At 48.1% G+C, this 26,723-nt stretch overlaps 9 protein-coding genes across 9 annotated transcripts; 3 read left to right on the top strand and 6 right to left on the bottom strand.

Moving 5' to 3' along the window:
- Positions 1–359: 359 nt before the first annotated feature.
- Positions 360–2,336, bottom strand: N7508_001952 (uncharacterized protein; the record flags this gene model as incomplete). The annotated part of the gene is made up of 4 exons (XM_058460018.1): positions 360–401; positions 464–913; positions 968–1,728; positions 1,784–2,336. 4 exons carry the CDS (start codon positions 2,334–2,336, stop codon positions 360–362), a joined length of 1,806 nt encoding a protein of 601 aa, XP_058323550.1.
- Positions 2,337–6,515: 4,179 nt separating this feature from the next.
- On the bottom strand, positions 6,516–8,397 carry N7508_001951 (uncharacterized protein; the record flags this gene model as incomplete). The annotated part of the gene is made up of 2 exons (XM_058460017.1): positions 6,516–7,825; positions 7,884–8,397. The coding sequence occupies 2 exons, from the start codon at positions 8,395–8,397 to the stop codon at positions 6,516–6,518; spliced, it is 1,824 nt and encodes a 607-aa protein (XP_058323549.1).
- Positions 8,398–11,342: 2,945 nt separating this feature from the next.
- N7508_001950 (Rieske [2Fe-2S] domain protein) lies at positions 11,343–12,713 on the top strand (the record flags this gene model as incomplete). The annotated part of the gene is made up of 1 exon (XM_058460016.1): positions 11,343–12,713. One exon carries the CDS (start codon positions 11,343–11,345, stop codon positions 12,711–12,713), a length of 1,371 nt encoding a protein of 456 aa, XP_058323548.1.
- Positions 12,714–13,022: 309 nt separating this feature from the next.
- Positions 13,023–13,695, bottom strand: N7508_001949 (uncharacterized protein; the record flags this gene model as incomplete). Its single annotated transcript, XM_058460015.1, has 3 exons — positions 13,023–13,135; positions 13,206–13,310; positions 13,410–13,695. The coding sequence occupies 3 exons, from the start codon at positions 13,693–13,695 to the stop codon at positions 13,023–13,025; spliced, it is 504 nt and encodes a 167-aa protein (XP_058323547.1).
- A 2,391-nt stretch (positions 13,696–16,086) lies between these two features.
- Positions 16,087–17,452, top strand: N7508_001948 (fatty acid desaturase; the record flags this gene model as incomplete). Its single annotated transcript, XM_058460014.1, has 3 exons — positions 16,087–16,174; positions 16,223–17,082; positions 17,144–17,452. 3 exons carry the CDS (start codon positions 16,087–16,089, stop codon positions 17,450–17,452), a joined length of 1,257 nt encoding a protein of 418 aa, XP_058323546.1.
- Positions 17,453–18,205: 753 nt separating this feature from the next.
- N7508_001947 (uncharacterized protein) lies at positions 18,206–19,546 on the top strand (the record flags this gene model as incomplete). The annotated part of the gene is made up of 1 exon (XM_058460013.1): positions 18,206–19,546. The coding sequence occupies one exon, from the start codon at positions 18,206–18,208 to the stop codon at positions 19,544–19,546; it is 1,341 nt and encodes a 446-aa protein (XP_058323545.1).
- Positions 19,547–20,457: 911 nt separating this feature from the next.
- Positions 20,458–21,027, bottom strand: N7508_001946 (nuclear transport factor 2 family protein; the record flags this gene model as incomplete). The annotated part of the gene is made up of 2 exons (XM_058460012.1): positions 20,458–20,637; positions 20,692–21,027. The coding sequence occupies 2 exons, from the start codon at positions 21,025–21,027 to the stop codon at positions 20,458–20,460; spliced, it is 516 nt and encodes a 171-aa protein (XP_058323544.1).
- A 350-nt stretch (positions 21,028–21,377) lies between these two features.
- N7508_001945 (uncharacterized protein) lies at positions 21,378–23,856 on the bottom strand (the record flags this gene model as incomplete). Its single annotated transcript, XM_058460011.1, has 4 exons — positions 21,378–22,049; positions 22,103–22,697; positions 23,057–23,115; positions 23,176–23,856. The coding sequence occupies 4 exons, from the start codon at positions 23,854–23,856 to the stop codon at positions 21,378–21,380; spliced, it is 2,007 nt and encodes a 668-aa protein (XP_058323543.1).
- Positions 23,857–24,454: 598 nt separating this feature from the next.
- Positions 24,455–26,286, bottom strand: N7508_001944 (CocE/NonD family hydrolase; the record flags this gene model as incomplete). The annotated part of the gene is made up of 2 exons (XM_058460010.1): positions 24,455–25,255; positions 25,318–26,286. The coding sequence occupies 2 exons, from the start codon at positions 26,284–26,286 to the stop codon at positions 24,455–24,457; spliced, it is 1,770 nt and encodes a 589-aa protein (XP_058323542.1).
- Positions 26,287–26,723: the final 437 nt, after the last annotated feature.

The raw sequence follows: 26,723 nt of genomic DNA, 5'->3' as shown, positions 1-26,723 counted from the left end.
TATAACTGCGGTTGAGTAGACTGCAAGTATCCCCTATCTATGAATTCCTGGTATCTATAACGTAAACTACACTTTGAACCTTGGCACTGAAGCCCTGGGTGAAAGTTTGATTTGATATTCGTGATGCGGTTACGGTAGACTCCCGGAGCATTCTTGTACAGTCTCATACATGAGGGTTTCTCGGTAAAGTCAGTGCCTACACACTCCTCAAAGTTCGAAGTACTCTGGTTCACAGCGACAGCGCAGCCCATCGAACAAATCAGTTCTTTAGGTCTGCATTTGGTTGATCTCTCAGGATATCTTCAACTATGCATTTCTGACCTTATTAGCAGAGCCAGAACAATTCCCTTTTTTTGTCACTAAAAGTCCGAATCATCGGAGTCAGTATGTAGCGTGGTGTTCTATGTGCAACTGTGAGTCTCTGATGTCATCTGGGAAAGTATGTCAATGGTGAGCTCCGTACTTCTTTGTTTTCCCTCTGGACCCCGTTCAATGAAGACGGCAGGCGTAGTTTGCACCGAATTGCTAGGTAGGTTCGACGAACTCCAAACTTTTCTTCATACGCATTCTCAATCGCATCCACATCAGCCCCCCGTTGGATAAGAGAAACCACAAAGGCAGGTCCTTCGGCATACTCTTGATCAGAATATCGAGGATAAAACTTCGAACCCTTTGGCGGGTTCAAGTGGCGTAACTGAAACTTTAACAAAAGACCTAAATAACTTCGGCTGATCCCGAACTTTGCTTTGTATGCCTTCACAATTTCATCCGCACCAGCTTTATCGTCAATGAGACCTTTTAAGAAGTCATATCCTTCATCGGTCTCGAGCTTGGTGTACCTGCTTGAGTCATTCGGTCTTTCGGGTGAACCGTTTTCATCCGTGGATTCATTTGCTATTTTAGGCTCCTTGCTCTGTTGAGATATCATGTCAGGTACCTGAAACTCTCGGGCAGAGTTTCGACTAACCTTGAACGCGGATCCGTGCGTAGCTGTAGTTGCATCCATGTCAACCTCTTGGTCGACAAGAGAGTGCAAAAAATTAGGCCCGTCGGCCAGCTCTCGGTCAGAACATGGAGACCTTGAGACCTTTGGAAATAGCCTCGCTTTTGCTAATTGCTTTCCGGGTGGTAGTTTGAATTTGTCCTTGAGCCCACGGTAAGTTCGACTAATCTTGAACTTGGATTCGTACGCGGCCGTAATTGTGTCGATGTCAGCTCCCTGGTCAATGAGAGGCTGCAAGAAACCAAGCCCCTCAGCTAGTTCCTGTTCGGAATATAATTGCCCTGGGATTCCTGGTGCTTTGCTCGATGCTGTAGGGCAATTTGGAACTTTGGATCCTCCTGTAGTTGTTTTATCCCACACTCTGCATGTGTCTCGAGAAATTGTGGAAGATACAGGCGCTTTAAAAATCCGATTGGACGCCGATGAGTGCCGAGTTGACCGGCGAGCCCGTTTTCGAGCTTGAGGCTTTGACGGGGGTGTCGCGGGAGTGTCGAAAGGGATATCAGACCCGGTTGAGCAAGAAAGCGAGTCTCTCGCCCGTAGATTAGCGCCCCCTTCCTCGCCACCAAGGGTGATTCGTTCTGATTCATTGATTCCAGGCAATATTTCTCGTTTTTGCCAAGACGAAGAGATATTCATGGGAGATTCATCTCGCTCGGACATACTCGTAGGCTCATCGAGTCTATTTTCCAAGTCACTGATAAAACGCTGTAGCACCAGAGATACTAGAACGACATAAGACTCAGCAAATTCCTGGAGGAGAGAAGAAAGGGAACTCACAATCCAGAACAATACCATAGCATTGGGAGAATCTTGCGCTCAGTTTATGGGCCAAATCACGCTCTGTCTCCGGCTGCAAATGTGACCAGGGTTTGACCATCCGCTGGGGTAGGCCGGAAAGAATCATGCGGTAGTTCTCTTCAGATACATTGACGATGAGTCCCTTGACGCGACACCAATAGGTGCCATTTGATTGGATCTCGAAATCGCGGCTGCCCATCTGTTTACTGAGAATCTCTGACCATCGTACAATGCCCTGGGATTGAGATTCCTGGGATGGGGCACCAGGGGTTTCAAGATCGGCTGAACATGTCGGAGGGCCCCCAAAGAGCTTGACAAGGACATCTTCCAACTCCTCGTTGGGTGGGTCGATTAATCTTGGGGCCAAAGGCTCATTGCCTCCAAAAACGCCTTTGTATGATTGGAACACGCCAGAGCAGTCGCGCAAAACCCTAGCCGCGTGCTCAATTTCCTCGAGATTGATATGGGTCCGAGGCAGATTTGGACCCGGGACAGTTGGATCAAAGGCACATCGATTGGAGGCACCCGCCATGGTAGAGATTGGTATCGCTGCGGGACAATGTCCGTGCGACAGAAAGCCTTGTTGCGACCCTTGATGTGGCTGGGAGAAGTTCTTCGGCGTGTAGGCAATATCTTACGAATACTGCATGAGACCGTATCTATCGATAATACGTTTTCAGAGCTTATGTGGCTAGAATAAACCCATAAATAGCGAGAAATAGGGGTAATAGAATACAGAGTCATCGAGATCTCCAATTGGTGGATGCTGAAGGATTTAGACATTATTTAAGGCAAACAGGCTAATCCTTGTTGGGACCAGTTTGGTAATTGTGTTTCAGTCACTGGCCCAGCTTCCGGGCGGTGAGCAGTACTATACTGCCACGATTCCTGAGGCACCACTCGTGCCTCAGGTACCAACATAAGTAGTCGAGGGTCCTGACAGCGCGTTAGTTTAACGTACCCCGTACAACACTACAGCGACGCGTTACCGGCCTTCCCTTTCGCGCTGAGACTCGCGCAAATTCACATAAATTGACGGAAATTGAAGAGGAATCGCTTCAAAAATGGATTCTTTCTATGGATTCTCGCGGAGCAGCCCCTCGGCCTTCTACTGTACGAGAAATGGCAGATTTACTACTCGCCGCGCGTGGATCTACCCCCCTCCTTCGGTCGGCTAAAATTGGGTTACAAAATTCGTTAAAAGGCATCCTCTTCTTTCCTCCCGATTCTCGAGACGCTACGATTATCAGCGAGCTAAATGCGAAGACCCAAAGCTGATTTCCGAATGGTTTTCTCTCGTTCAAAAGACGATCCTTTTATACGGTATCGATCCCGACGATATCTATAACTTTGACGAGACTGGTTTTGCAATGGGCTTAATTGCGACCGCCAAGGTTATCACGAGAAAGGAATTCTACGGTCGGAGATCGCTTTTACAACCCGGAAATCGCGCGTGGGTGACTACAATCGAGTGTATAAACGCGTCGGGGTGGGCGCTTCCTCCGTGCGTGATCTTTAAAGGCAAATTCTTTATCGAATCTTGGTTCGACGGCCTTCCGAAAGATTGGAGACTTGAGGTTAGCTCTAACGGGTGGACGTCCGATCAAATTGGACTTCGATAGCTTAAAAAGCTCTTTATTCCGTCTACTTCTTCGCGTACGAAGGGGAAGTATAGACTTTTGATCCTCGACGGCCACGGAAGTTATTTAACCGCGGAGTTCGATCAAGTTTGCGAAAAAAATAATATTATCGCAATTTGTATGCCTCCGCACTCGTCTTACCTTTTACAGCCTCTCGATATTGGCTGTTTTACGGGGTTAAAACGCGAGTACGGTCGGCTAATCGAATCGAAAATGCGGCTTAATATTAATTACGTCGATAAATTAGAATTCCTCGACGCCTACCCGTCTGCGCGAATTAAGACTTTTGAATCGGATACTATAAAGAATAGTTTCGCCGCCGCTAGTCTAGTGCCTTATAACCCTGATCGAGTGCTTTCGAAGCTTGATATCTACCTCCGTACGCCGACACCCCCCTCGAGCCGGGGTAGTGAGTGGGAGCCGAAAACGCCTTTAAATTACGTCCAATTACAAAAGCAAGCTTCTTCAATTAAAGCATTGCTAAAACAGCGCTTAAAAAGCCCACCGAGCCCACTAAATTCCGCGATTAATCAGGTTTTAAAAGCCTGCGAAATCACTATGCAATCGGCTACCTTGCTCGAGAAAGAAGTAAGCGATTTACGCGCTGAAAACGAGAAGAAGAAGCGAAAAAAGACTCGTTCTACAAGGCAAATACCCTCCGGAGAAGGCCTCTTAGTTTTAGAGGCCTCTACTCTAATAGCGCAGTCAGAGCAAGCAGTTTTAGCACCGTTACCCCGCGAGGCAGAGCTAGCTCCGACACCTTCTCAGCCACGTACGAGAGCCTTACCGAAGTGTAGCGTTTGTGGAACCCAGGGTCATCGATCGAATGTATGTCCTAATAATAATCGTCTTTAGTTTATTGAATTTAATGACGTTTTGGTTGAGATAATTGTATTTAAAATGAATAGACCGGTGTAGGTGGCCCACTCGGTAGTGGTGGCCCGCTCGGTAGGGAAACACGTTATGTTTCAAGGTAAAGACGCATCAACTTGTCTGGAAAACATCGGATAATTGCCAAGCTTGGTGTTTGCGACCATTCCAATGTTTACGTGTTTGACGGGAAGAAAATCAATCACTGACCACCTGCCACCTTTTGATGCCTAGACCTACCACTCCCCTTGCTCTTTCATTTTTCGTACTGAATCAAGAGATGCTTTTGGTGTCAAATGGACCTATACGTGCATTGGAATTCAGATCTTCTTTTTGCTTGTCCTAGGGCCCATGGACTTACAACAACGCTCATGAATCCGTTGACAGGGCTATGAAATACTAGACAGTTTCCACACAACGTCCCCGTAGTGCGTATACTATTAAATGCGTTTTTGAGCTTCTACTTGGGTTCTCTTTCTTTACCTCTCTTTTCAGCTTTTTTGTTGCCCATTTCCGAGTGCCTTGGTGAATCACTGAGATCATATCAAAATGGAGGTGTAAATAACTCGAGACCATTTTTAGTCTGTTTCTTCTAATGGCGACTCCATCATCCTTCGCCTCTCTCTCTATCACGAAGGCTTTGTATACCACGCACTTGCAACTTTTACTAATGAGACGTCTATCTATGGTTGAATCAGCAGTCACCACCATCCTGCGAGATAAAGATGACCTGCTAATTCGCTTGAGTTCTGGAAATGTGACGTATCAACTATAGATTACCGACAGCGTCTAACATCGTTCTTTTCAACCTTGCGTACAATCCCTATTCGTTCTCGGAAACTAAAAAAATAAAAACCCCCTTCCCTCTATCCAAGCAATTTGAGCATTTCAAATCATCAGGCTCTGACACTATTGCCGCAGCTGAAAGTGTTCTCCGTCGATTTCTCGACGCCATCTGCATCCGAGTCAGTCTGACTTGCGGACTCGCACTAGTGCTTGTCAATTAACAATATGATATAGGGCTAGGGGCTTTTGGTATTAGAAAAGTTGTACCTCATCATACTTCCTCTTGCTGATGAAACATCTCACGTGCGCAGATAACCTCTTTCTGAGTGTAGGCCAAGTCCGACGAGTGCCAAACATGGATTCCCACTCGTGTAAAACGCCCATCAATGTCAGTTCCTTGCCCCAAGGTAGATTGCAAGAAAATCCAGGCCCCTCTGTTCTCTCCTTTTCAGAATACAGAATGCGTTAACCTTGTGGTTGCGTCGATGGTAATGTCAAACAAGTTTGACGAACTCCAAATTTTGCTTGATAGGCATAGAGTAAATGACTTGTGTCAAAGGAGTTGAATTATTGTTTGCCTATGTAACCGCAAAGCCTCCCTTGACAAAATGATGATCGATAAGAGAAATGAAAAAAAAAAGTCAAGAAAGTCACTGGGTATGAACTGGTGGGTATTGTGCATAGCAGAAACAGGTAAAGGGCAGCTCAGTGAATATGAGGGTATGATACAGGAAAAGCTTGCGGGGAATGCAGCTCGGGGGTCTGCTATTAGATAGATGAATTAATCAAATAGCCGTGCTAATGCTGCGCAAGGACTGGTCCGTACCGAAAGGCTAAGGGGGGGTTTTTTCCGTTTTCGAAGACATCGGGTGGTTTGATGCCTTTATTCTGTTTTTGGTAGACCGTTCGGCATCGGGGTTGATCTTTGAAAAGGAAAAGGCCTGTTCTCCGTGGATGAAGATCTCTGAGTTGGCATTGAAGTTGATCGTTCAGGAGATTGGGGCATGTTCCCCATCAGCGAGGAGTTCTGGGCTGACAGCCTCTTTGTATGGGCAGCGGATGAAGGCATTATCTCTGTTGACGAAGAACTCTGGGCTGCCATCTGAGTTGGCTTTCCAGCGGATTGGGGGATATGTCCCGTTAGCAGGGAGCTCTGCGCTGGTGATAAGGTGGAATGTGCAACGGATGAGGGCATTGTTTTAGTCAGCGAAGATTCCTGAGCTGGCTTGGGAGTTGGTAATTTAGCAGATGAGGGCATATTCTCCGTCAGCAAGGAGGCCTGGGTAGGCTCCGTGGACAATGGGTGGGGGTATGGGGACACGTAGGGCGGAGGATTGATGGGGCGGAAACTAGGGACGGCCATTGGGGGCATAACGCGGTCAGATGGGGGCTCCGGCGTTGGCTATGAAAGATGGTCACTCGAAGGATTCCAGGAATAGGGTCGAAATTTTGAATACCACAATCTTGCTGAGGATGGTACCAGACTTTGCTTCCTGTCGTTCCAGCCAATGCTTCAGAGTGTTGTAGCGGTGCAGAACGCCGAATCTTGCCTCATAGTCTTGCTCAAGTTGAGCTGGGGATATGCCGGCCGCTAATCTGGGCTTCAACCAAGCTGGCGCATGGTCACACTCTTCCTGGGTAAAGTTATTCCGGACTCGGGTGCCTTTCTTCTGCTCCTTGACTCTCGACTTGGTCTTCGTCTTCGTAGATGCTGCTTTGGGGCGCAGATCAACTGGCGTGAAGTCTCCCTGCCATCCAGCCATCTCTAAACCGAGTTGCATGGCTTCCTGGACTGAGGCTGGGTTGGATGCTGGGCTTGAGGTGAGGTCGATCAGCTGGCCTGCGTTCTCATATTCCTGGCGTAAAGAGCTTGCGGCCCCATTCAAGGCTCGCTTGCTCTTGCGCGGTGTTTCATGCTTAGGCGTGGGCTGCTTGGCGCGTTGAGTTGGAGCCATTGGCTTCGGGGACTGGGTCTGTTTGTCAATCTCCATCTCATCATTGTCTGGATACAATGGACTGGGAGCTTCGGAGTACAATGCACTAGGAGCTTCGCTAAGCCATCTGATAGGGAAATCGTTGCGCTCAGATGCTCCATCAAATATTGTATGGCTGTTCTCGGGAGCGGACTGTTCACTGCTCCTGGGAACAGAAGCCAACGGGGTAGACGTGTTGGATGGAACCGACGTGCGACTCTTAGCTGCTGCACCGACACTATCAATCATTTTATTGCCTTCCTCGGCAGCTGCGGACTTGTTGCGCTTGGAAGCGGAGATCAACGGGGTGGAAGTATCGCGTGGCACTGGCGTCTGATGCTGTGTAGGCCAGTCCTCGTCAAGAGTCTCCTCATAGTCTGAACTTAGGTTTTTCCTCTTTAGGCTATTCTGGTCGCGTGAAAATGGTATATCCTCCCCAGTCGAGACATCTGATGAGGATGGAGATGCGCTGTGTCCACGTGCATCCGTAGTCTCAATCGATGCAGTAGGCTTCATAAGACCGCCGGGTGGCTCAGTTGAGATAGACATACGGGACTCGGGCTGGGAATCACCAGCAGTGTGAGATACGACAGATAATTTCAGGCTTGAATCGATCGGACTGGAATTTTTGCTTCGAAGGGTATGAGGCGTGCGGGATCTTTTGGAAGATAAAGCTGCTGGGCCTTGATCACCTTGCAGCCTGTATCGACGCTTCTTCAGCGATTGGTGCAGTCGCTTAAGTCGCTCGACGTCTGGTTTCGTAAGCATGTCATGTCACATCGAGGGTCATAGGAGCAGTAAACTACGTACATTTCGTCTGAACACGAAGTTCATCAAGGACGTCTGCCTCAATCGACAGATTGACCTCATATTCCTTCTTCACGTCGGCAGCGCTGACCCAGGGATCCTTGTCTGGCGGGTTCAAGCACCGATTAACCATGATAGTCCTGTGCATTGCCTCATCGATCTTGATAAGTCGTCCTTGCATGCGGCACTGGAAGAAGCCATCGTCTCTCTCTTCGAACTTGCCATCTCGGATGATGGTAGCCCAACTGAGCGATGCATCATTCTGATTGTTGGGGCTTTCGGGCTCGTCCACGAGTGGAGGACGAATACCGAGCAGTTTTCTCAATTTTGACTCGAGCTCATAGCTCTGAAGGCGGTCATCAGAGAAAAACTGAGTAAATGTTTCGTCCTTATCGAGGACATCTTGGTAGGCTTGTATTAGAGCCGGGCCTTCGCGCTTGAGCGAATGGAATCGCCGCAACTGGGATCGGGCGCCTTCGCGATAAGCTCCCCATCTGATGGGGCTAGGGCCCTCCATGAAATGTTTGGTCTGTATAGGGTGAGCCAAGCTCATCGGAATCGGCTAAATTACCTCACGTGAAAATTTTGGTATAGCGCTATGTTGTGGGAGGGGGAGTCAACGAGAGTAGAAATGTCGGGGCAGAAATCGCAGTTAAGAACGCCAGAAGGCCAGGACTCCAAGTCGAGAAAGTACAAATCCTCCCACACACCAAGATAAGTATGTACGCACGGGTTCCCTCCCTCAGTTCTAGCTCTTAGGGGGTCTTATAAATATCCGAGCCCATATAACATTTTTAAATTACAAGACGAGGCCCACACTCTGCTGATTGGAAGACCAGGGCGGCTATCACACCTGTTTCAATACCGTAAGGGCTATTTTATCTCGCCTTTCTTCTCACCGCCACTCGACTGTTGACGTTCTTTTGACGTTTTTTGCTGTATCAAGTCTACGAACTCAGAGTTTCACCTCGACCCAAACTGATTGTTTGTATGCACCACACACCATAACATGCAGATACACGGTATTTTTAAAAAATTTCACATTTTGTTGGAGCCACCTGCCATTAACTGAAAATCATGCACCTACTCGTATTACTCGTACAAAACTTCAAATCTTGTATGGTTTACCGGCTATTAAGGGAACATCGTGCTTCATGCATAAAATACCCATGAAGGCTTTGATATTCCAAGTCAATCCCTTTATCTTTTTGTATTGGCCATGCGCTTTCAAGTGAACCTGTTCGTTTATTCGTATACACTTTCACATAGTATATAAACCACCTACCTTGACTTGAAATCAATTAAGCTGTAAGCTTTATGTGTAGAATGCCCTCCTCGGCCACCGTGATATTCCAGGTCACTTGCTCTCCCTTCACCTTTTGTATGTCTCGCGCGGTCAGATGCAGACACACAGTATATATACACTAGTTCACATATTATATATTCCACGAGCTATGAAGTAAATACGATGTATGTTTGACACTTTCACAGTGGATACGTGCCACCTGCAACCACGTGTAGACGCGCGGCATTTGTACACAATTTCATATTTTGTACATACCCTCCACGACTAGACAAAGACGACAAACCTTTTGTTATAGACGCTGTGACATGAGGATTTATTTCCTGTAATTTAACCTTTAACATAGCCCACACACTTTTAGGTCAACGCCAAACGAAATCGGGCCATTAATCAGTGAAAGCTACCCCAGGGACATGGGTAAAGCTTAGGGCTGCCTAGATATGCAAACATTTGGCCCTTTCAAGACAGGAGACGCCGAGCATATGACATTTTCTGGGAAGATCATGCTGGCCAGAATTGAGATTTTACAACAAAAAATCCAGTATGATATGGGCTAATTGTTTAGGGACATCATGTCAACATCTCACTACTATTCTTACCTTATGAATTTCAGTATTCTAAGACTTGGTGGGAACATTAACTTAAAATCCTTGTATGTTAGATCTAATAAACTTCGATTCATTAAGATTGGAAGTAGCAGTGAGATTAGTATTGAAATTGGGAGTCAAAAAATAGTGAAAAAGGAGTGGAATTAACGGTAACATCAATAGCAAAATCAAAGTGGTATGAAAGTAGTGGAATAAATAGTAAAGAAGGAGTAAAATGGATTGAACAGTAGTGAAAAGAGCAGTGAAAAGTAGCGAGGAATACGGTGGAATAATAGTAGAACAAAGGGTGGAAAAGAAAGTGTAGCGGAATCGACAATATAGTAGAATAAACACCAGCATAACCAGTAGAACTGGCAGTGAACGTAGTAGTAAGATATAATGGAAAAAAAAATGGAATAGTAGTAAATTTGACAGTCAATTTGTAGTAGACTAAACAGTGAACTAAACAGTGAGCTAAATAGTGAAGTTAAATCGAAATTGATAGTGATAGTAATGATGAAGTTAGCATTGGCTCGAGGGGGTGGGGGGCGTTTAAACTCACCAGCCGTATTGAAAGTATACTCAGCCCACATAAGTTACCACATGCTTTAGGTAGAAGCCATGTGCATTTGCTCAGAGTCTCTTTGTATAGATCACCCACTTCGGGTAAAGACCGTATTACACACTATACATATTAGTGAGAATTCACACTGCATATCGACTGCCAAATCTTCAATGAGAACCATGCTGTATGCGCATTCGTAGAGAATTTCATAGTTGATTATTCAAATGCCTTGCTTGGTATAACAAGTTGTCTACATTGCAACAAATAGAATAGTAGTAGATCATGCATTAATTATCACTGACACTGCGATATACATGCCTTGATATCTTAAGGAATTGAGCATTAACTTCAACATTTCCTGTACATGTTCAGTGTGCCGTGTAATGGTGTATTATGGTTGAACGAAAACACAGCAGTACCAATATACGTATAGGCGTAGTACACGTGCTTTGTAAAAAATTCATATTTACATAATTTGCTTTTCTGTAACCCAAAATTGCAGTACAAGGGATCCATGAGACCTGTCCAACAGCTTGAACGCCTCTTAAAATGTTGTTTCCAGCCAAGACACTACTGTAATTCTGAATCCTTGTAGCACTATCACCTTCCACAAAATAGAGGTCTAGATCTGTACTTTTTAAAATTGAACATATATTTGCTTCTTCTCACCTATGTTTTTCTTTTACTTCGGGCCGGGCTTAGGTTTCAAATTGTGAGTTTGATGAGGTCCCCACAAGCCACATGGATAAACACAGGATCGTCTGATGATCTCTCGACTGATCATAAAACGGGCGTAATCAAATTTCCAATCCCTGCAGAGCTGAACCAGAGCTGAAATTGACTCTATAGTCGGGAAACAGATAGCCCCGGAGCCAACATCGGAACGCTCATCAACAAACACAAGAGTGGGGCAAACACCGATAACAGCACGTGATCGATAAAATCAACCCACGACCCTCTCACCTTCCACCAATTCCCAAGGACAGAACAAACACAAAGGACCAAAGATGTGGATCAATTGCGGGCGATTATCCGACTTCACACAGGCGCGCTATGTGATCCGCCTAACAACCGGCAAGAAACTCGTGTTGTTCCGCCTCCCAACAATCGACCCATCAAACCCGAAAACCAACGAGACAAGCGATGGATGGTCCTACTATGCCATGGAAGCCGAATGTCCGCATGCCGGCGGGCCGATGGCCGATTCCCAAGTCGACATTGAAGACTCCGCATATGTCGCATCATGCCCGTGGCACGCATACGATTTCAACGTAGAGACTGGCGAGTCGAGTGTTGGGATCAAGGCTTGTACGTTTCCCGTTGATGTGAGCGGCGAGTTCGTTGCCTTGGATTTCCCTGTTGAAGATGGCGCGGTTGTTGGGTTGGAGAAGGTCGAGCCTGTTAGTGAGAAGGTCAAGTTGAAGCACTCGCGCCCTTCGGATTCGCCTGCTGTTGCGGCTGTAACTGCTGCAGCTGCAGCTTTAACTTTGACACCCAAAGACCCCGGTATGGTGAAATACCTCGACGACGACGCTACGCTGTGCGATTGGGCGGCACATGTCCTTAATACTGCCAACCCGGAACACAAGATTGAACTCACGACGCATCTGTTCACTATTTTCGCCGAAAGAGAGACCTCGGACTCGCCTATGCCGCTTGGTCAGGGTACAGTGCTTCCACCAGATGAACCGCCACGGGAGGACCTGGAGACCGTCAACCCGGGCGCGATGCCGAAGGCTGGTCGGGGCGGGACCTTGAAGAGCCGCGTTGCCATGCTGCATGCGCTAGCCAATATCGAACTCTGGGCCATCGACTTAGCAATCGACATTTGCATTCGATTCGCGACTTTCCAAACAGAAGGCACAGAACAACAACTGCCGCGGACCTTCTTCCACGACTGGTTGAAAGTCGCCAGCGATGAAGCAAAGCACTTCTCCCTCCTCCGCACTCGACTTGAAGAACTCGGCTCTGGCTTTGGTTCGTTGCCTGTGCATCACAGTCTCTGGTACTCTGCGACGGAGACGGCTTACGACCTCCGCGCGAGAATCAGTATTATCGCTCTTGTGCATGAAGCCCGCGGTCTTGATGTCAATCCTATGACCATTGAGAAGTTCCGTAAAGCTGGTGATGCGGATAGTGTGCAATCACTTGAGATCATCCATAATGATGAAATCACGCATGTTACAACTGGTCACCGGTGGTTAACGTGGATCTGTGCCCAGGAGGGAACGGACCCCGTTCAGGTCTTCCGATCGAATGTGCAGAAGCATTTCCGCGGACCGATCCGCGGGCCGTTTAATGAGGAGGCTCGCCTGCAGGCTGGCATGGACAAGCGATATTATGAGAATCCTGTTGCTGGTGAAGTGGCTGTGGCATGAGCAGCGGGCGCCGAACAAAAAAGAGAGAAAGGCTTTACGTTGAACATGATTTACGCTGTAGCTGTGGCTACCTAGCATTATTGATATCCCCCATGATGAACGAGCAAAAAAGATGTACATAGAACCAAAGCATATGATTTCAATTGCTGGATATTTCCATTTTTATTGTGAAAACCTCGCAGAGGTTCAAAAAAACACCATTAGGTAGACATTATGCTTCTAGATGAGATCGTGAAGAGACGTGACGTGAAAAAGACGTGCCAAAAAGGGGGGAACCTTCAATACCATGCGCGACCGAGTAATACCCGTTTATTTGGGGTACTCGACCTTCACCTGGACCTTGCTGCAGCTGGAGGGAATGATCGGGTCGTAGTACTTGTACAAGTAGAAGAGCTGAGGCGCATTGTGGAACCAGTCGCAAACTGTTGTGCACGTTAGTTTCGACATGATCGCCAAGTGGATAGCGTGGAGCCAAAACATAAAATAACTTACCGAGCCAGCCACCAAAGCCCATATCCTCGGACCATTGCAAGAGACCGTTGTCGATGGAGAACCCGTCGGTACCCGTACCAGCGTTGATCTGAATTGGTTGCCATGCTGTGCAAAAGTCAGTGATTCATTCGGGTGGCGAGGGTGGCGATGGTTCCAAGGGAGACACGGATATGTCCGGGGACGGCGGGTGCGGGCAGAACTCACAGGCATAGTTTGTATTGCCAACGGCGATCATCCCCCACGGGAATTCGGTCTTGTAGTCGAAGACGACGTTTGTGCCGTTTAGGTAGGCTGAGCTGGCGGTGCCGACGTCCTGGGTCAGGACTGCGTCGTTCAGGCCGGCGCCTGTGTGGTAGCCATAGACGTAGAGGTCGTTGTGTTCGGCCTTGGTGGCGCTGGTTGTCTTTAGGTGGAAGGTCTTGGGTGTTTTGGCGACTGGGGCAGCGATGGCGGAGGCCGCTAGCATGAGAAGAGGTGCGAGGAACTTCATAATAAGAGTGAGGTTTGAGGGTAGAAGGTGAAAGTTGAAAGGTTGAAGAATGGGAAGTTGAAGGTTGGAAGGTTGAAGATTTAAGGTGGTTGGGAAAGATTGGTAGCTTATAAGCGAAAAGCAACACGATCGACAGGAGGAACAGTCTGAATTTATGCCAATACTCGATTTCGACGATTTTCTAGTGCAGCTACTGTGGAGATGCTGCACACCGCATGGACACTTGGTTTATTCTACAATTCCTTGCTGCTTTCTCATCTTTGGGTGTTGGCAACTTCTTCCGAGCTTCATTCTGTATAGCCTCGTCCAGTCGGCAATCTACGGTCTGCTCAACCCGGGGAAATCACCAGTTAATGAGACATCCCGCATGCTGATCACCCATGGCAATGATGTCGATGGCTTGGGATTGTTGAGAGTTGCATCAGTAGTGTGTGGAGGCATTGCAAATCTTACTCCATCCAGGCTTAGTGGCCCTGGGGTTGCGAACTAAAGGATTGGCGATGGAGGGGGTGTGAGACATTTTCTGCAGCCTCAAGTATCTAGTTTGGTCTTCAGCCTAATTTCTTGATATTGAGAAGTTTCTTGGGGTCAGATGCAACCTATTCGGAGGGCTTTTTGAGACATTGCGCTTTGTTCATAGACCATTTACTGAAAACTGTTAGAGGTGGCTGGCAAAGCGACATATGTCTGATCTCATGATACTCGTCATAAGCACAGGGTCGCATCTACACAAAGACAATATTTAAAATGAGATTATGATGTTCTTCGTTCCTTGGTTTTGAAGATATTCGCAAATTCTCGGTTTGGACCTGACTCCTAAGTTCGCCTCCCTATTCTTAGCATCGCTTGCGGTGACACCCGAGTTGGATGCCTACTACATCTTAGAAGACTGCAGAAGACTGCTGTAGGGTCCTGAAGATACCTGAGACATCAATTAAGGGAAAATAGGCTAGGTTCACAGGACTGATGCTATAAGACTCGGAAGTCATAGTTTGTCGGTAAGGCTGCATAGGGGCCTGAGGCAAAAAGCCATAACTTACCTTCATTTCGATATCACATTCTTGCTTTATGATTCTGTTGATCCAACACTTTTGTCGAGCTTGTCAACTGCCAACTATTGTGCTATGTGCATCCTCATGCGTATGCTATGTCCCATAGTGAGAAAACCTGTCGGTGTTGATACATGTCGCACAGCCACAAGTTAATTTGCCTTCGAAATTTGGCTTTAAGTCTTTAGGCGAGTATGATAGACATTTAACCCAGCGGTGCTCATCGCAGAAATCTCATAGAACTAACTCTAATTCATCACAAATATGGTGCAGGTCGTCGCGATCGGCGGCCTACCGTAAACGCCCTGTGACAACATGCCACCCGTGCCCGTGGCAAGAAAGATGAATTGCGGACCCGAGGACCTCGAGGACATAGTCTATCCCTTCCTCCGGGCATGTAGAGGTAACGCAACATGGAAGACTATCGGATCGAGTCGACACTTACGCTCCAATTATGAGAGCTACATGTAGAAGCCATTAAATGGACCGAGCAATAACTACTATAAAAAATAAATCAATTATATGAAGTATTGAGTGGGCGGACAGTGTCGAGTTATACTGTTATTATTGTTCACGACTGCGCATCGTGTATAAGGACAATTATCACAGTGAGTGGCAAGTTGAGATCATTGTACAACAATATACGGAAAGTTTTGTGAGATAGCTCCGGTAATTGTAATTCAAGTGGCTAACTTGCAATTGAACCCTAGATCTTGTATGGGGGCTCCTGTCAATGGACGATTTGGATAGAAGTCTTGGCACGGTCGCGCTGATAGGACTTCAAAGCCTCCGATCAGGGACTTGCATAACTTCTACATATCAACAAGCACATACACACATGTCTAGGCGTTCTTGTTACATATACTGGACTGCAATGTGAGAGGTGCATACCGCAACGGGCTAGAACGAGTACTGGGTATTAATAGAACATACGATTCTATGGCATGTTTAGGGGTAATTCTCTCAGGGGCTTTCAATGCACCCCTTAGATACAGGGAAAAGCTGCATGTATATTCTGAGATTAGCTTTTAAATAAAAGAGACAGTTTACAGAAATGAAACGGTGGAAATATGACTCTAACGGCTATAGAGTGTTCGGATGATGCTTCACAACACAACAATCCTGGACCCACTCCAAGGCTCCCGAAATCTCTTCGCGCCCCTGACGCGTTGTCTTGACATTGGGGACAGCTTACAGACACATTCTGGCTCTTATTACTTCGCTGGTATTTCCAGAATTTACTTAGGAACATACAGTAGATTTTTTTCGGGAGTTCTCTGGATCGGCACGCCTTAGCCCCCGCATTCGATCCCAACACCAGGCCAACAGCCACGCCTGAAATATGGATCCATCCACATACACCGATCCTCAGCTCACCTTCCAGGATCGATTGGTGATCGATGCCATCGTGCCCAAGTCCGATTCAAACGGTCAGCTCCCTGCAGTGCGGATCAAGTAACACGCTAACAACCATCTAGATCAGGCAACGGCGACGCCGGACAGCCTCACCAAGAAGGAAACTATTCAGAAGCTTCACCATCTAAATGATCCGTCTCATGCCGAATTTGATCCAACAGTCTTCCAACTCTGGGATCTGCCTCTGCTGCGGGCCAAGCTGCCCACACCTATCCAGAAATATGTACTGACGCCTTACATCAACTGGGCGAAAGATGTCGTACGCGTTCAGACCGATGTGGTTGTGGTAACACATCTCATTCTTTATTTCACCACCATTGTGCCCAGTGCCATATTGCTATTCTACCGATTTTCCTATCTGCATGGCTTCGTGCATTGGTTCATGCAACTGTTTTACTGCGGTGCATTCACCCTGATGAAGCATCAACATATCCACATGAACGGAGTATTGTCGTCAAAATACCACCTATTCGACACGATCTTCCCTTACGTGCTTGACCCCATGCTCGGGCATACATGGAACTCCTATTTCTACCACCACATCAAGCACCACCATGTCGAGGGCAATGGCAAAGAAGATCTGAGCACGACGATGTACTATGACCGCGATAGTGTCCCTGACTTCCTCTGCTATGTGGGCCGCTTTGTCTTCTTCATCTGGTTCGAGCTCCCGATGTACTTCTTCCGCAAGGGCCAGACAAAGTACGCGTTGCGGTGTGCCTTCTGGGAGTTGAGCAACTATGTCGCTCTCTACACTCTCTTCAACTATGTCAATGCCCGCGCAACATTGTTCGTGTTCCTGCTTCCCCTTACCGTCATGCGTTTGGGTTTGATGGTTGGTAACTGGGGACAACATGCTTTCGTGGATCCTTCCGACCCTGATTCGGATTATCTGTCGAGTATCACCTTGATTGATGTTCCGGTAAGTTTCTCCTAGTTTCTCCTAGCGACCGTATCATTTAAACGGCACTGACAAGTAACAGAGTAACCGGTTCTCCTTCAACGATGGATACCACACTTCCCACCACCTGAACCCCCGCCGTCACTGGAGAGATCACCCCGTCGCCTTCCTGACGCAGAAGGATCGCTATGCCGAGGAAGACGCTCTGGTATTCCGGAACGTCGATTATATCTTCATCACCGTTAACCTATTAAGAAAGAACTACGAACATCTCGCAAAGTGTCTGATCCCCATTGGTGATCAGGTCAACATGACTCTTGACGAGCGGGTGGAGATGCTACGCCGTCGAACACGGAAATTTCCAAAGACTTCATCAAAAAAGACCGAATAAGAGCGAGGTTTTGATAGTTATACTTACTACTTTGAATGATAGGGGCATGTGTCTGTTGCCCCTTTTTATGTGTCTGCCAATAGAACAGCATAAATTTGATCCAATACATTTTGCCGAGAGCCGAGATCGTCAGCATTCTCGTTTCGCTTTACGCTCGACCCTAGTCCGTGTAGAGAGTGCTCCTGTATTCCCGAAACTGCCCTTCGTGTTCCTGACCCAAAGACGTGATTGATATAAAATCATCTGAACCAGCATCACTCCTTCTCTCAACCCCTGCACCTTTCCTTCGCTATACCTACACACCGCCAATCTATAACCCTCCTGGGTCAATCATTCCTCAAAACCCACGCGACACAAAACCGTGAGTGGGTCTCGTGGTGAAGCGATGCAACTCCATATAGAACCCGCGACGATCCTTCGTCTACCCCCACGTCGATCATCTGCTTCACCCTCAGACCTCATAACATGAACAATCAAAGGTCATCTGCAAGGCGCCAATAGCGCCAAGTACATCACGTGAGAGATTCCGATTCGCGATCAAGGGGCAGTTCATTTCCCGACGCGGGGAAAAGCGTAACATCGCGTCCTTCGTCTACTCAGTCTTTGATGACCAGTGCGAAGATCTGATTCCTCGGGGAGTATTTAATCGGTGGTGTCCGGTGTATTCGTGGAGACGAAACAGCGCCATCCGAGACAAACGCCAAAAAGCAAAACAAATACCAATCAGATTGGTACCCTGTCAACATAAGCATTATGTTTCTATTACGCTTTGTGGCTCTAGCCACTACCGCCGCTGGCTATGTAGTCACGACCATGGTCAATGACAAGGCTACTTGCTATCTATACCCGGAGTCTTTAAGACACGACGGTCAAGCAGTGGACGATGCACCGTCTATCCACCAAGCCTTCCAAACATGCGGCCAGAACGGCGAGGTCATCTTCGTCGATGGAGTATTCAACATCAACTCCGTGATGAACACGACAAACTTGGCCAATTGTGACGTCATGCTGCAAGGCGAGCTCCGGTTCTCAACAGACATCGACTACTGGCTCTCCCATTCCTACGATGTCGTCTTTCAGAATCAGTCAACAGCTTGGCTCTTCGGCGGCGAGAACGTTACCTTCCGCGCAGATGGTGGCTGGTACAACGGCCAAGGTCAGGCTTGGTACACGGAGAACCAGAACCACAGCAACCAACCCGGTCGTCCGATTAGTATTACATTCTTCGAGTCGAGGAACCTCCTAGTGGATGGTCTGCGCATTATCCAACCCCAGTTCTGGGCTACGTTCGTGACGTACAGTTACAACGTTTCGATCACGAACTTCTACGTCAACGCCACAAGTAACGACCAATGGGGCACGGTCAACACAGACGGTTACGACTCGTGGAACAGCGACACGCTTCTCGTCGAAAACGCCGTTATCCAGAATGGCGACGACTGCATCGCCGCCAAAGGGAATACGACAAACCTCCACGTCAGGAACATCACCTGCTACGACAACTTCGGCATGACCATCGGGTCTGTAGGCCAATACCCCGACATGCCAGACTACGTCGAGAACGTCACATTCGAAGACGTGAAATGCTACAACTGCATGGAAGGCGCATTCATCAAGACCTGGCAAGGCGTACCAGCCGACGACAACAACCTCAACGGCGACGCCGGCGGCGGAGGCAGCGGTCTAATCAAGAACGTGACCTGGCGGAATTTCGAAATGACGAATGTCGCGCTGCCAATCCAGATCTCGCAGTGTATATATACCGAGGCTGATGGCAAGTATTGCAACACGTCCAAGATGGCCATTGAGGATATTACGTGGTCGAATATCAAGGCTACGACGCGGTATAATGTTGGTGCCTCGATTTATTGTTCCGATGTTCATCCCTGCCCAGGGATCAAGTTTGACAATGTTCAGCTTGAGTCTGTGAATAGTACGCTTGGTTTGCCTATGTATGGCACCACCCTGCAGGATGAGGTTTATCAGTGTACGAATATTGTGGGCCAGGAGGATTCCGGTATTCCTTGCAATCGGGCTGCGCCGAATGACTATAGTCAGGTGGTGACGAGGAATATTAAGGAGACTGACAAATAAGGGCATGTTCGATGTCGCTGGGGAAGAACGTATTCCTGTATTCGCCAAACGTCTGGTCTCGATTTACCGAAGCAGAGCATACGACTGCTAGTGGCGGTGACAATGGCAACGCCCGACTGACATATTGGATTTGATTTGTTGAGATTCCCGTGGAGCTTTTAGTCGAGCCTCTTGAGTCAACGGTATTTTTGATGAAAGAAAAGGCGGAGCTTGTCGTCATAGCCTAATTATTCAATACCACGTTTGAAACATGGCGCGCAGTCTGGCTTTTGTTTGTCACACTACAGATGTACCTTATTTAGCAATGATTGAGGGCCATCCCTGACTAGCTCCTGGTTGCTCTTGGCCTTAATCCTGTGTTTTCTGCAAGTCCCACAGCCCATGGATGACCAAGGCGAACCAGGCATCTCCAATGATGATGCGCGCCGCTTACTTGGACCAATAAAAACACCGACGGAAAATCGATAGAGCTTGCTCGGTGAATGAGGACCAAGATTTTGAAGTCTTTTTCGGTGGGCTGCCGATCTGTAGGTCAGCATAAATCGAGCGAAACATGGCTAGCGTGCAGCCAATTGTTAGCCCAAGCATAGTTCGCTGAGAGCCGAGCAGATATCCACCTATGGACGTGTAGTTAAGCGTAAGGGGTCCCACTCAGCCCTGGGGGGTTTAATCAGGTGTCTATCGCACATCAATGGGGCTGAAATTCTTGATGAAGATGGCCTCGATTAAACTGATTTAGCTCGTTTTAGCTCGCTTTACATACATGCTGGCCGGTTGGATTTCCATGTAGCCGACATCTTATTGAATTGTGACTAATGAGGCCCCGAAAAAAACCCGAATGCTCGCAAAGATTATAGTAACAAACAAAACGCAGGCCCTTCCGGCCTTGTTCTCTTGGTAGAGCCCACGTTTCAAAAGTATGGGTGAGTCGAAGCTGTGTTGTTGACAATCTCTTTCATACAGTCCCAGTGCTCGACAATGCAAGAACCAATGGTTCTGTAGACATCGAAAACATTGAAAGGTGGCTGACCGTCGGTCAATGCCTTGATGTGAATTGTTGTATACTCTGGGCCAACCATTACCCTTGCAATCTTCGTGAAATATGAGTGAAACGATTGCATAGATTGTCCACGCGTAGTACTTACCTCGAATGTATTTCCCTTCGCGCCAAACAATGGGCTCAGAGATTCGATAGCAGCGTCTCTGCCATCGAGGATATTCGGGTCGTGCTGAACGTAATTACTTGCAACATATTTGTTAAAGGCTGCATCGACGTCTTTTTCTACGTAGAAATGGTACGCAAATCTGTCCATTGCTGCTTGTAATTTGTCTTGGATCAGGTGCGCGTGTGTAGTTGCGGGACAGTGAAAATCTTTGATGTAGCTGGTGTTGATTGCCTCTACTTTGTGATCAGCGGTGGCAGTGACCTGGGTATATAAACAGCTCAGGAAACCGAGGACGAAACGCGTGAGTGAGAGCATGGTTTATTGAGCGGTATAGCGGGATATTGTTCTAGTCTAGACAGAATATTGTTCATTGTCTTTATATGTAGATCGATCTATGCTAAAGGCCGATATGGGCGGAGCCGGTGTGGACCGGGCCGAGGTGGGCGGAGCCTGTTAGAGCACCTGTTTTGAAAGCATAGTTCTATCATCCTAAAACCAACTACTCTATGGCTTAGAAATGGATCTATGTTCCTGGTTTGTGGCCCACACAATTCTACAACAAGAGCGAGTGTCAAAGATCATCAGCATAATACATGCCCGATGGACTAGAGTTTGCGCCGATGACAATTCTGGGATATTCTATGCGAATCTGGCTAAAGCTGAATTCAAGTTTCAACGCTAGATGGTCTCTCGTGATGTATCGTAAGGTCCAAATCTGTCATGGTCCAGAGGTCTTCAAATTCAAAGTTCCCAAAGATGTCGGCACTCAATTTAGTTGCATCTGAAGCTTCAAAGCCTTGGGGACCCTGGCCTCCCGAGGGCAGCGAATGATTAATTGATCTTGTGGCGTCTGGCCAGCGATGTTGGCCGGCGATTGTCTCAAACCCGTACAGGGCTGTGGTTTCTGTTTGAGGATCTTGAACGCTGCTGTCGGGCCGTTTGAAGATGGACACAACTCGTTCCCGCAGTTGAGTGCATGTCTGAGTAAAAGCAAAACTGAAGCCTCGATGAAGATACCAACTCTCAACAAATTCAGTGGCAGATGCTAAAATCTCAACGTCGGATCTGACAAGCCTGCTGCTAGGTTGTTGTAGGACACCGAGAGCAAGCACTACTGCGGCTAGATAAGTAGGAGAGGCTGCGAGGAGCATTGATCGCAAACGACTGTCAGCTAGGTGAAGCGACTGTGCCACAATTGATCGTGCCGCATTTGCGCAGATTGATGCGCCGTCTAAGAGCCGAAAATAATTTGGTAAGTCGTTCTTGTTCTTCATCACCTCTCGCTCAAGACTTTTCTGTGGGAAGATGACCGCAACACGCATGACACTGAGCTGCGCCTGTGATCTTGGTTAGTACTGCCTCTGGCTAGCTAGATTGGGTGAAAATTGACGTGGTAGTACTGTTGTGAAAGAAAGGTCGCAATTAATTTCTGCTCATCTCTGGCACACTCCGTAGATGTACTCCAAGGCTTGAGCGGATCCGGCAGCAAGCTTGCCCACTCCAAGAGCTCCTGGTCTAGTTTTGTGACCACGCCGAGCATCTCAGCAGATCCGCCCTGAAACCTGTGCGAGTACAGACAATTAGATATCCGACCCATGATGCTACTCAACGCGACCCATGACCTGAAGTATGGGAGACTCTGGCCCGACCTTTGGTCGAAGGTATAGTAGACAGAGAGTGAATCATAGCTTCTTTCAATGATGGATGGTCTGCCGCACTCCAGCTGCATTAGCTTCTCTAAAGCAAAACAAGACCACCAAAGCCGTTCATGCAGTGTTTCAGGCTCGCGACCAAGAGTAAAGCCCTGTGTAGAGGATGTTGTCGCAGCCGGCTTATGCAGTCCAAGAGACTGGGCCATACGGGCTGCATGACCGGCGATATGCCATGCTTGGCCATCCTTAGCAACACATCTCATCGCAAGAGTCAAAACAAATAGAGCTTGCACGCTCGTCACGTACGGTATGGCAATCAGATGCCCATGGAGACTGCGACTCGCTGTCAGGTATTCAGAGCTCGATTCTAAATCTCCGCATGTCTCATTCATGCCGAGTGAATGATTGCGTAAATAGAAGCAAGTGCAGGCAAATAAGCAAATGTAACTCTTTTTTGCCAAGCTTCAAATCCAGTCGCTTGTAGGGAAAGGATATTAATTATGTCTGCTTCTAAACTGGCCCGCTCGATGATAGGGAATAGCGGCCACAACCGCGAGAAAAATGCATCCACGTAGGTTGACAAGCTTTGACGGTCCGGCAAAAGGGGCAGCTTGGATACGAGAGGCATATGGAACTCTTCAGTATGTGACATGCCATGTTTGAACGATGAAGCGGCCTGTTTGAAGCCGTACCTTGCCAGGTGCAGATCGACGAAATTGAACAGGCAGTGTACACTACTCGCGCCCAAATGCTGCAGGTTATGTAAGTTAGGCCTTGTTCCAGATCAATAGAGGAAATTGTCGAAACCGACCTTAACTCTTTCTGTGCTATCCGTAACCACATCCTCATATGGTGTCATAGGTGTCTCGGCTGAGCCCTGCTTTGTTAAATCATGCCCTGGTGTGACTGCTTGAACGTGAGCAGCAGTGCTCTCCTGATACGCCCTTGACTGCCATGAAAAGTGGTCTTCTCCTAATCTCTCACTTTGATTCGTGCGCCACGATGAGGATGCCGAACTCGATGTAGACCCGGGTATGGCGGCGCTCCTCGAGATGCACCTCACACTCGGCGAAATTTGACCCACCAAGCTGTCCGTAGCAGGGCCGGTCGGGTTAAGCACAGAATTTATAGAGCTGACTACACCTAGAGCAACCGTATTTGGTGAAGGCTGGGCCGGCGACAGGTCCTTCGACACCTTTTGTGGAGCCTTCGACTGCCAGCGTTTTGTGGCGCGTCGGCGGACGGCAGGGAGCTCGCTGGACTTTCGGGGATCGACCGTTTCACAGACATCCCCTCTGAGGCTGCAGTTACGGCATTTCGGCTGGTCTGCGTCACAGCGAACCTTGCGCTTTCGGCACTGCTTACAGGCTAAGGCCAGCCGAATCGGCTTGTTCTGTGCAGAAGCTCCACTAGCTGGCATAGGCTTCTGTTGCGCATGCGCTGGGGCAACATCTAGTGGATAAACGGAGCCAAAATTGCTTTGTAATGACATCGGAGACAGATTGATAGGGTTGCGGAGGAATATGAAGTTTCGAACAATTAATCCCAATATCCGGTGAGGGCTTCACTCCGATTGCGAGGTTACAAGGTTCTCACTCGATACTAGCCCGGCTTGTGGACTTGATCATGTGGTTACCTATCGCATTGGCCGCAAGAGGCGGGTGAACCTCCCCCACAGTTCCCCGGATTTGCTTTTTTTACCCGAACCGAGCCGAGCCCCTGCCAGAGGGAAAGTGATTATACAAAGTGTCTACTTGACAGAGTTGCGTCCGGACTAGTACAGAGGTGGTAAGACGCTGCTATTTTCGTTTCACGCCCTCGGTATTCCAAATTGACCTGAGTTGCCATACAAAACCATTCGCAGACGTACTACCAAGCCATTGAGCTAGCTTGTTCTAATTGGAGAAATACCACGTTGTAGAGCGGAAACATCATTTGTAGAATTAAAAACCTTGCGGAAGTCACAAATAAATTGATCTCTGTCATGCCACGGGGCTTCTGTTATTCTTCCCAACATCACCACTCAGCTATGGATCCCGGCTCATCCTATTGTTGAGATGACTTCGCCTTTTTATCATCTACAGACAAGGCTACTGTTGAATGAATGGGAGAATGACTCGACTGGGGTATTCGCCGCCAAAGTGGACAACATGCTCGCCCTTATTCTTCTCATAATCGGGTCTTGGCTTAGAGAAAGCAGCGACCTCAGAGAAACCGGGGTACTGGCCCATAATATCAACTTGAATGCTCTCACCCTCTTCATAGTCGACGCCCATGGCCCAGATGCCAATCTCCAATTTGACCACTTCCCCCTTCGGGACCTTTTGAACTTCATCATGAGGGTGGAATGGAAATTGGACGTGAATCGATCGATGTGGGTCGATCTTTCGCTGAGAAGCGCGCAGAATGCCGATAGAACCATGGTGGGTCGTCAAGCTGACTCTGTCTGTCTGCGCAATCTCGTCCATGGAGTCGACCGGGGCTCGACTGAAGGGAAATTGCAGTTGTCCAAGCTCTTTGCCTTCCTTGCTGAGTTTACGCAGCTGTACAAAAACAACCATGTCATCCAGTGCATCGCAGCTCATGTAGAGCTCTACCTTGGGGAGACCGAGCAGCCTACTCGGCTGGGCAATAGTATGCTTGAATTTCGAGATAGACCATTGGTCCTCTGAGTTGTGTACGGCGGTACTACTCTGATTGGGGAGCTCTGGAGAGAGGCTACCGTTTGGAGCAAGATATAGGGTGCGATAATCGGTGTTTGGCACGGGGAAGTCGGGGAGGACGATGTCGCTTGTCACGTCTTTGTCGCCGAAAGGAAGAGTTGTCCAGCGTACTTTGGGTGTCTTTTCCCAGTCATTGTCAATACCTTTGAGGTATTTATCGAAGAATTCCTGCTTATGGTTAGTGAACTGAGATTATCGCAGAAGTCGACATACAACTAAGAGTCTCTCACCTTTAGCTCCAGGTAGCTCTCTGGTACCGCGTAAATCTCGAACCACTCTTGGTAACCACTCCATTTGATCCACTTCTTATCCGTGTTGACCTCCATCCATCCTCGAATAGCGCCCATAGTATGTATCTGACTGAAGTCGGATCCCGTAATGAAACATGGAATGTTGATCTTCTTCATATCGACTCGCTTATCCTTCCAGTAAGTGTTGGATTGTGGACTCCGACGGTACATCTCCGCCACATCCTCGACCCCAGAATTGCCCTTAATGACCAGCGTGGTGATCAGATCATAGTTGCTCATGTTAAACCATCCGCCTCGACAGAATTGCTCTCGGAAGATGCCTCCAGATCCCTCCCAGGGCGCAATGGCTTTGAGTGATGGAGGGTTCTGAGCAGCCGCGTGCCATTGCATGATAGCGAGATATGAATTGCCGGCCATACCAACGTTGCCGTCACACCACGCCAACTTTGCGAGAGACTCGATCACATCGTGTGCGTCCTCGGCTTCTTGTGTTCCCATACAGGGCGCATCGCCGTCGCTGTTGCCAGCTCCTCGGATATCGACACTGGCAATGGCGTAGCCTCGCGCTACCCACCAAGCCGGATCCAGGCCCTCGAATTTCTCCAGCCCGCTCACATCTCCGCGCTCGAGGCAACATGACCAATTGCAGACATTGAAAATCATGTCAAGGGCAGAGTACTTCTTGCCATATGGTGACCATGATACAATCACTGGGACCTTTTCGTCGCTCCTTGGTCGGTAGACGTCAACGTAGAGTCGGCAGCCGTCTCGGACAATAATTTCCACATCATGGTCAATGCGAACGTGGGAGTCGAGTTTCCTAGCATTGAATGGCGCGGAGCCTTTGGGAAGTATTTCTGACTTCCCCGGCGATGGCTCAACATAGCCATTGACACCAACCTCGGGCTTGGTCAGCGGTTTGAAAGCAACTTGGTGTGGGATAGGCATTGTTCTTGTGAAGTGAAGATGTTGACCGGGAATTCTAAATAAGTACTAGTAGCACGGTCATGAAACTGGGAATTCGTCGCGATAAGTAAGCAGAAGAAAAGCGACATGGATCGAAGTTACGACGACAGAAAGCTCCCTCAAGCTTCGGCTCGGGTCGTGGAGCCACCGAGATGGCTATCAAATTCAGGGTGGGGGCTCCAGCCGATATCCAAAGGTGTCCCTGGAGAAGATAGAGCCATTTTCCAGGTAACTTCACGACGAAAAGCTTCCTCGGGCCATGTTTGTTCTCGTGGGCTGTGGATCACCGAGCCTTTCCAACGGACGGGATATCAATGACAACCGAGCCGAACGAACCGAGAACGATACCGAGCCGAATGTTACTACCATCTCCTCCAATCATTTCACTAGTAATGATCATGTACAAATAAAAGCCGGAC

Source organism: Penicillium antarcticum (genome assembly GCF_028974205.1).
Source record: "Penicillium antarcticum strain IBT 31339 chromosome Unknown utg000002l_segment0_segment0, whole genome shotgun sequence".
Taxonomy (NCBI): Eukaryota; Fungi; Ascomycota; class Eurotiomycetes; order Eurotiales; family Aspergillaceae; genus Penicillium; species Penicillium antarcticum.
The sequence above is the reverse complement of the archived record's forward strand: the minus strand, read 5'-3'. Positions and strand labels throughout refer to the sequence as shown.